The sequence below is a fragment of the Sorghum bicolor genome, chromosome 2, assembly GCF_000003195.3.
Source record: "Sorghum bicolor cultivar BTx623 chromosome 2, Sorghum_bicolor_NCBIv3, whole genome shotgun sequence".
NCBI lineage: Eukaryota > Viridiplantae > Streptophyta > Magnoliopsida > Poales > Poaceae > Sorghum > Sorghum bicolor.
The window spans coordinates 16,928,053-16,937,532 of NC_012871.2; the positions used below are offsets into that span (position 1 = coordinate 16,928,053).

The following is a 9,480-nucleotide window of genomic DNA, read 5'->3' on the forward strand; positions in this document are numbered from 1 at the left end:
GTACTAGTGTCACCTGGCGCCATGACAATGGCTCATAGATGGCGGTCTTGCAGTGGCCTAAGTGCCTAACTAGCATGGCGGTGGCAGCTTAGCGGCGCCGCGCTTGTGCGCGGGGACAACATGGCGTGTGGGCTGGTGCTATGGGGTGTGGCCTCCTTTCTAGTGCAATGGCAGTGGCTGAGCGGCACGTCGCTTGTGCGTAGCGCAGGGAAGCATGGTGTGTGAGGTAGCATAATGTGGTGGCAGCAGGATAGTGCACAGAGCTCGGCGACGTGACAACGACTCACAGGCTGACATGGTGGTGGCATTGCGATTGTTCACCTAGCATGGTGGCGCGACAATGGTCTTGTACTCTTGTGGCGGCCCGCCTAGTGTGGAGGCGTGGTGGCTGGCGCGGTGGTGGCAACTCAGCAACGTGGCGCCTATGGGTGGGGCAGTGCAGGGTGTGGGTTACGATGCAGTGTGGTGCACCTTCTATCCGATGCAAGGTGGTGGCTCGGCGGCACGTCGCTAGTGCGTGGGGCAGCAACACGGAGTGTGGGGTAGGGTGGCTTGGTCGTAGCTACGGATGAAAATAGTCGGAAAAGTCTGACTATCGAGAATTCCAAAAACGAACTAATTCGAGCGGATTTATGTCAAACAGGTCGATATACAAAAACTCAATACGGAATATCGACCCGTAGTACCAAGTGCAAGACTAAGTACATGCACGATTAAGTTCAAGTGCATATAATAATTAAAAAGTGCATGATCCCTTGATCTTAGGTATTTAACACAATAGCCCACACATAAATACAAGTCTAGAACAAACAATTAATAGCTAGCAGGATAATAGAAATTAAAATTAGATGTAACTACTAGCATATCATTTTAGAATCTAAACTAAAATTAAATGTTATAGAAATGTGAACTCGAATTGAGAGAGCAACACCTTGTGAGGTCAAGGGAGATGAGACTAGGTGTCGTCCATAAAAGAGAGGACAGCTAGCCACCACTAGAAAGAACGTAGCTGCATGGTGAGTGCCTGTAATTGGGTTGTATAACCTGTGTGCAGTTGGCTAAATTCGGTTTAAACAAAATTTTGAATTTAAAATATTTCAAATTAAAAGTAAAAAAAGTAGAAAACGGTCAAAAAAAAATCTAAACCGTTTTCTACTTTTACATTTGAAATACGAAATATCTAAAATACGAAAGCGAAAACAGCAAATTCGATTGAATTAATATAGAAAACGATACGGTTCGGAATATTTCCGTTCATTTTCATCCTTGTGGTAGCCCCAACCCCAGCGACAGTGCACAAGCTTAGTAGCGTGGCTCAGGGCGGCATGTGGAGTGCCAAGCGACAGTCAGTGGGAGGGGAGTCAAGAAAGGGGATTGAGAAAAATAGTAACTTGTTCCCATTTATTTGAGGGATTAATAAGGGGATATTTTGTGATTAAGAAATTTTTTTAGTGAAATGAGATCTGTTGGAGTTTTTTTTTGTCTTGAATCCATTTTGTGAAGGGTTAGGGCCCTCACAATGCAAAACTCTATCACAGAGTCTAAAATAATTAATTACATATTATTTATAGTATTTTGCTGATGTGGCAGCATATTTATTGAAGAAAAAAGTAGAAAAAATAAGACTCAAGTCTTATTTAGACTCTAAGTTCACATTGTTCGAGGTAATAAATAACTTTAGACTCTATGGTAGAGTCTGCATTGTGAGTGCCTTATAGAGACTGGAGATTGTATTCGTTCATCTAGTGGAGATGCTCCTAGAAAAAAACAGCACGTCCCCTTGACTTGCATTAGGGCACTCCCAATGCTAGAAACTACATATAGTTTCTATACCTATTAATTTCTATAGACACTATATATAGAAACTATGGTCCCAACGGATAGTTTCTATAGAATATTTTTATATCCAATCACATTCATTCTCTCTCCATTCAATCATATCACTTTATGTCTTGGATTTTGTGTAGACATGGTTTCTAACTTAGACCTAGTTTCTATGATTTTTACTCTCTCTTCAATAACTACATTGCCACATCAGTAAAATACTTAGGTGACACTGCAATCAATGTCTATAGAAACCACAGTAGTTTCTGCATTGGGAGTGCTCTTGAGGTCGAGATGTGTTGTGTTGTACTGTTGTTTGGCCTGGTCTGAAGTCATGTTTATCCACCATAATTAATCTTTCCCTACTACTTAATTACAAAAATTTCAGTCTGCCACAGAAATCTTCTGCCTCCCCTCTCCTTCCGCCTCGGTTCCATGTGAAGAGGAAAACAAAATAAAAAAAAAATTAGAATTCCCAATGCAAAATCTTATATATATATATATATATATATATATATATATATATATATATATATATATATATATATATATATATATATATATATATATATATATATATATATATATATATATATATATATATATATATATATCAGGCCACCAACCATGCCCAATCCCTCCCAAATCTATAATCCAAAGATTTTCTAAATCTGCAAGTAAAGTGCAAGGGACTAAACCGAAACTGAATCGAAACCACCACACGGATCCAAATCCAAACTCATATTAGACTAACTCTAGAAAGGCAACTTATAAAATCAAATGAACGAACTTGATGTTTTCTCTGTCGACCTCCACAGCAATAAACAAAAAATTGATTCATTTCTCCATCCATACACGAATTGATTGAAGATAAAATCAGAGAAAGAATTGACGAAATAAGAGGAAGAATCAAAGAGGCATCAGAGAGGGTCGCGCCTCCAAGGCAGCCTGGGGCACCCGCGCCGCCGCGTCTGCGCTCGCTAGGCACGGTGCACATGACATCGTCTCCCTCGCGCGCGTGGCCAGGGGCGCCCACACCGTCAATCGGATGCACCTGCACCGTCAATCAAGTTTGCCGGAGCCACGTAGCCGCCTACTCCCCCATGGGTCGCGTCATCTCCTCCAAGGGGCGGCTCGTGCACCTGCCGTCTGAGACAACGAGAATCTAAGCAGAAGGCGACAGGTTAGGGTTGGGGAGGACCAAAGGAGGTCGCTGCCCCAGATGGAAGCAGAGACCGGAGATGGTGGGGTGCTCCTGAGGGAGCCAGCGGCGCGAGTGGCAAGAGATGGCCGGGCCGCCCGGGCGTCGCAACCGCGCAAGGGAGACCAGCGGCCGGGCGAGATGCGTCGCGAGAGAGGCCAGCGGGCGTGGGCAGCAAACAACGAGGCATGCGGGTGTCTTTTCTCTTTTTTGTCCGGTGATTTTGGTTCTCTGTAATCTATTACTATGAGAATATGAGTGCTGGACAGCTGCTATTGTGTATGAAGTAGCAGGTGGCGGTGTTGGATTATGGATGCCATGGTTCTTCAATTGCAACAATACAAAAGCGACTGAAATATAGGCCTTGTTTAGTTCCCAGAAAATTTTGCAAAATTTTTCACATTCCCTGTCACATCGAATCTTTAAACGCATGCATGAAGTATTAAATATAGACGAAAATAAAAACTAATTGCACAGTTTGGTCGAAATCGACGAAACGAATCTTTTGAGCCTAGTTAGTCCATGATTGAACAATATTTATCAAATACAAACGAAAGTGCTACAGTGTCGATTTTGCAAAATTTTTCGGAACTAAACAAGGCCATAGAAGAAATAGCAGGAGGGGGTGATACGTGGGGCCCAAACTGCAATTAATTTGGCCATTGAATTGAAAGAAGAAAAAGCATACCTCCCCATCACTTAATTAAATATCCCTTTGCTCATATTTTAGATGTCTTTACAAAATAAATATATCTTAATGTTTTAAAAAAACATAATTAATATAAAATATGTTTTTTCCCGTTGCAACGCACGGGCACATTTGCTAGTAACTGTCTAAAGTACCGAATCGTTTGGGCTTCAGAAGCAAAGAATGTAATAGAAGACAAGCCTATGGCTTGAAGCTATGAACTTCTCTGAAGGCAAGCTCCTCATTCTTAAAGTTGAGGCGAAGTCTTGCCAAATAGGTTGAGACCTGAATTTGAGTGTAAGGGTAATAATCAAGTAAGAGTAACTTTTAGTACATTTTCTCAGTTTACCGATCGCTTGCATTCCTCCAATCTTTATTAAATTAAATTGACTGCAACCCAACAGGGGTACACAGAAGCTGGCGAAGTCACACTTGCTTTTCACAGCACACAAACGCACAAACACTTGCACTAGCTGCCGAGCCGTTGCCAGCAGCTACAACACTTGACCTGACTGAAAAGTGCTCAGTCACGGCCTGGAATAGCCGTGGAAGCTGACCAAGACGAGGTCCCCCTAGGCGTAGCTCCGGAAGGAGCGGGAGCCGTAACCCCTGCCGCTGGCGCGGAGGACGATCTGGTGGTAGAGCGCTGCGATCGCCGCGCCGATGAACGGACCCACCCAAAAGATCCACTGCAGCAACAGCAACCAACAAAATTGTGTGAATTAGTGCTGCAATCTTGGACAATGTGTGTAGGGACTAGGCACAGCGAGATGTGATACCTGGTCGCTCCAGGCCTTGCTGTTGTTGTACACGACGGCGGCGCCGAGGCTCCTCGCCGGATTGATCCCGGTGCCGGTGATCGGGATAGTCGCCAGGTGAACCACGAACACAGCGAATCCAATCGGAAGCGGCGCCAACACCTGGTGAGCATCTCGTTCATCAATACATCAAGAGACACACCACGGAAGCACAAGTTCTTGCATTGAGCAGATCAAAGGAGTGTGGCAATTACCGGGACGTGGGAGTCGCGGGCATTGCGCTTGGGGTCGGTGGCCGAGAAGACGGTGTAGACGAGCACGAAGGTGCCGATGATCTCGGCAGCGAGCCCTGTGCCGGTGGAGTACTCGGCACTGACCCCGTTGGCGCCGCCGCCGTAGCGCGCGTAGAATCCGCTCTGGAATCCCTTGACGAGCGCGACGCCGCAGATGGCGCCGAGGCTCTGCGCGGCCATGTACAGGATCGCGCGCACCAGGGACACCTTGCGCGCCAAGAAGAGGCCGAAAGTGACGGCCGGGTTGATGTGGCCACCGGAGATGCCGGCAGTGCAGTAGACGAGGATGAAGATCATGCCGCCGAACGCCCACGCGATGACAAGGATGCCCACGCCGCCGCCGCACGCGGCGTCCCTGCCCGATGCCGACGCCTCCGTCTGCTGCTTGTACCCGATCACCGTGGCCACGGTGATGTACAGGAACAGCAGCGTCGCCACGAACTCGGCGATCACGGCGCGGTATAGGGACCATTTCCCGAGCTCGTCGATGTCCACCAGCGGCGCCGGCGGAGGGTCAGCGTAGTCAGGGGCGCCGCCGGCCTCCAGAGTGGACACTGTTGATAATCCAAGCTTAATTTGCTCCGATCTCGATCCACTCCGGCTATAGATAGGAAACCTGCTGGACTCGATCTTACCCAAGTGAAGTCCGTCTGTAAGCCCTGATGCATGCTGCGTCCATGCAAAGGCCTTCCGCCCTTCTAGCTGTGTAGACTTAGCAAGTAGTGGTGATCGCGCACGTTGTGATCTCGTCCGTGGGATGGCGCGGACCTGTAGGAGTCCATGGCATGGCATGCGCACCGTAGTAGGATCATGGGCCATGGCGGCCATGTAATATTTGCCTATTTAATCAGCAATATAAGTAGAAGAAAAGCTGTGACATTACAGCACCAAGCTTCCCGAGTTCATTTATCCAGTGTGATCGCGTGTGTTTGCGTGTGTTCGTGAGTGTTCACCAAACGATCGTCTTCCTCGTCTCCGGCGACTGGCGAAGGATCCCGGCGAGTGGAGACTACAGACACGTCCACTTCCTTCGCCATTTGCTCTGCCCTTGACGAGCTGTGTCGCTGGAAGCTAGTTTTGCAACAGCTGCTTGAGAAGTTGCTAGTCCTTGCTGTGTTGTGGTTTTGGTGCTGGCATGAGTACTTTGCTGGATACATCAAGCTATCCGGTTCAACCGCGCAATCAAAACGTATGGTTGGAATCGTTTCAAATTACCTCCCATCGCCTCTGCTATTTTTTTTCTTTATTTAATTCGTGGAAAGATAATAACGTTATTGTATAAGGTTTTTTTAAACCCTAACCCCTATCATCAGCGGCGACAGCTCCCTGTAACACGCTGGTGGGTTGAACCCTAAAAAGATTTAATAAAACTTAAGAAGAAAATTTTTATCTAACTAACTATAGTACTTGAATCATACAACCTTACTATGCTACTCAAAATATTATTTTTACAATTATAAATTTACCGTTTTACTCTTCATTAAAAAAAATACGAAAAAAAGAATTACCACTTCTTTATTTAGGGTCCTAATCCCCATAATTTCGGAGGCGATGGGAGGCGATGTGACGTCTATGGCCCACCGACCATAGACACACCTATTGCCTCCCATCGCCTTGCTCTCATCGCCTCTTATCGTTTATTATGTCTTGGGTCCGCTGACCATAGACACACCAATCGTTTCTCATCGTCTCTCCAACCATTGTAAAAATATTCTTACTCTGAATCCCTATAATTCTGCTTTTGGAATTTCAAACTTTTTTAGAATGCATATTGGTATTGCACTGTTTTCCCCTCTCCTTGTGTTTTGAAAAAAAAAATGTGAGGAGCACTTCCTTCCATTAAGCCGGAGAGAGTACACAAAAATCAAAGGCCAACCCACTCTTAATGAAATATATGTGCTTATTAGACAGCTTCGAGAGAAAATGCAAAGACTAATGCAGTTTAAATCGTTTTCACTAATTCAAGTATTCAACACATACGTTACACATGATTTTGTGAAAGAGTTTTAAAACAAAGCTAGATTCTAATTATATATATCATGAATCATGTCGAGTACAACATCCAGTTACCCAGTGCTAAATAGGAGCATTCCATGGTCGAATATGTTGAATACAACCCTTATGTATTTCAGTTTGCGAAAAGGTATGTAACCTACTGGCTGCAAGAGACTTGATAGCACCCCAGATCAAGAGTTCGACTTCTCGTGGAAAGAGTATTCAGAGATTTAGTGGCTTTTATGCTTCAATGTTAAACGATGTTCTCATCGACAATGAGACATAGGGATAGGGTTTACATGCGTGTATTTTCTTTAGCTATTTAAGTATTGTTTTCTTTTTTATTTTGGTAATGCTAGATAAGGTTAGAGTACCCTGAACTAAGAGAAGAAAGGAAATTGCTAGTTCTTTGTAAACAAAGCCTCATGATCGATGATTGCTGGTAGTTGGTTAGGAGAGCCGGCCAACACCGACCTCAATCCTCACAGTGACATCATATATTCATCCATCTCCATCAGGCTCTCCTCGGGCCCACCACCAGCTCCTTTTCGGCTCATCCCGTGGTCAGGGAGGCCAGGGCAGGCTCACTAATTGATGACACCCTCCCCAATCGTGATGGAATAAAATTAGGTCACCACATCGCAGAGTTGATAATTAAGCAAAATCAAAGAAAAGCTATAAGCCATGCTTACAACCCGGTGGATAACAGGCACCACAAAGTTTTCGGTTCGTTCGCGTGCCTCACCTTTACTGGTCAAGCTCTGTTGGCCAGCTTATCTGAAACTGTATTTTTTTTTGGAGTATTTTCTCTGGTCGTACATAAATGACGTTTCGGAGTTTTCTCAGTTCAACCACGTTAAACTTTATTTGCTACTTTTAATATCTTGAGTATGGATATAAAAACCAATAATTCTAGTTTTTTTTGTCTTGAATCTAGTTTTTGTAAAAGTATACTCTAGAAAAAAAACATTTTGTAATAACAAGGAGTATTTAGTATATATAGAATTAGAAGAACACCTTATACCCATTGTGAAGTGTGGCTTCATGTATTACATTTGGTACATATCTTAGTCTAGCTATATTTATCTTTTATAATTAGTTACCAGCCCATTAGAAGCATGTAGTTGTTGTGAAGTGGACTTATATAACACACGTGGAGAGTTGCAGTTGGTGAGTTTAGCACCATCTTAAAAGTTTACGAGGACAAAGCCAGCTTACAATCCTTATTGTTCCAAACGTAACACCTTTGGCATCTGGGTTAATCCTTTTATATATGTATGCAGAAACTATTACACATGTGTGGCTAGACCATGTAAGTATTTTTTAGACACGAGTATTACAACCCTGTTCCATTCATAAGCAATGCACTTCTAGAAATACTCAATATATATGTTTTGTTTTACATGGGGTGCTACAGCTTGGTATGTTCTGTCCATAAAGTAATGCACCCCTAGAAGAACTCACTATTTTTTTTGAAAAATCTGGAGGAGCCGGGGCTCCTACAGTTTAATTATTATATTAGGAAAAAAGTTGCAAAGTTACAAAGCAATTACAAAAGTCGGGTAAAAAAAGAGGCCCACAAAAAAGAGGTGGGCATTAAGGGACAAAGAAAGAAATGAAAAAAATCTGCATTAAGCAGCTAACAAGGCTAGAGTTTGCTTCCATGAGTTATAACTGTCATGCTGGTCCTGTCTCAATCTATAATGGAGCAGGTTGATCTCCTTGAAGAACATTCTGATGTAGTCTTCTCGATTTGAGCCAATTCTTCTGAAAATCAGCTCGTTTCTTGCCATCCAAATAGTCCAACACATCAATATTGTGGCCTCCATGAAGAAGGGGGATCTGAGTTGAGCTTTGATTGCTATGGAGAAACTTGGGAAGCTGGCTGGCGCAGGGATGTCTATGCCAATTATGTTCCAGCACATTCTTGCAAAGTCACAATCTATGAATAGGTGTTGTGCTGTTTCTTCAGTTATGAAGCTGGAGAGGGGGCAATGGTAGGAGTTGAGATCCATGCCTTTTCTTCTCAGTATATTTTTTGTGCTCAGCCTGTCTTTTACCAAGAGCCAAAAGAAAACCCTGTGCTTCGGTTGTAATCTATTTTTCCAGATCCATTTATAAACTGGATGGTCATCATGCTGTCCTACCAACCTTTTATATATCTTCTGTGTGCAGTAGGGGTCAGATCCTGCGGTGATAGTCCATTTATCTGATTCATTACTCAGGGCTCGAGTCTGTACTAAGTTTTGTACCTCTTGAAGTTGAGTGAAGGCTTCCTCTAAAAGTGGTAATTGAAATAGTTCTGCTATTTCTGGGTGACTTTTTGTTTTGAGAGCGCTTGTCTGCTTATTTTTCGCAAAGGAAAAGAGTTCAGGGTAGCTTTCAGCCAAGGGTGTATTATTCCAGTCATCAAGCCAGAAGAGTATGGTGTCACCCTTATTGAGCACAGGTTTGAAGATTTCCTTGAATTTTGGCAGGAGTTTTAGAATGTCTCTCCACCAAAATGACCCTTTTCTGATATTGCTCGGCAGTTTGTTGTTGGGGTAGAGTTTCTCCCAAATCAGATTTACCCAAGGGATGTCCTATTTGTTGAAGAATTTGTGCAAGTTTTTGATGATTAGGGCTTTATTCTGTTGTTCCAGGTCAATGACTCCCATTCCATTTTCCACTTTTGGTATACAGACCATTTTCCAAGCTGCTTTTGGGGTACCTTTCTCATTG

The 9,480-nt window shown here is 43.8% G+C and overlaps 1 protein-coding gene across 1 annotated transcript; it reads right to left on the reverse strand.

Annotated features, from left to right (window-relative positions):
• On the reverse strand, window positions 4,058-5,598 carry LOC8057971 (aquaporin PIP2-6). Its single transcript, XM_002461889.2, has 3 exons — window positions 4,726-5,598; window positions 4,493-4,633; window positions 4,058-4,402 (listed from the first exon to the last, which is right to left on the reverse strand). Exons 1-3 carry the CDS (start codon window positions 5,590-5,592, stop codon window positions 4,286-4,288), a joined length of 1,125 nt encoding a protein of 374 aa, XP_002461934.2. The 5' UTR covers window positions 5,593-5,598; the 3' UTR covers window positions 4,058-4,285.

Coding starts and splice junctions, on each gene's coding strand:
- LOC8057971 (XM_002461889.2), bottom strand. CDS start 5,592: ATGGCCGCCATGGCCCATGATCCTACTACGGTGCGCATGCCATGCCAT. Junction 4,634..4,725: donor CCCGCGACTCCCACGTCCCG/GTAATTGCCACA, acceptor GATGCTCACCAG/GTGTTGGCGCCGCTTCCGAT. Junction 4,403..4,492: donor GCAAGGCCTGGAGCGACCAG/GTATCACATCTC, acceptor CTGTTGCTGCAG/TGGATCTTTTGGGTGGGTCC.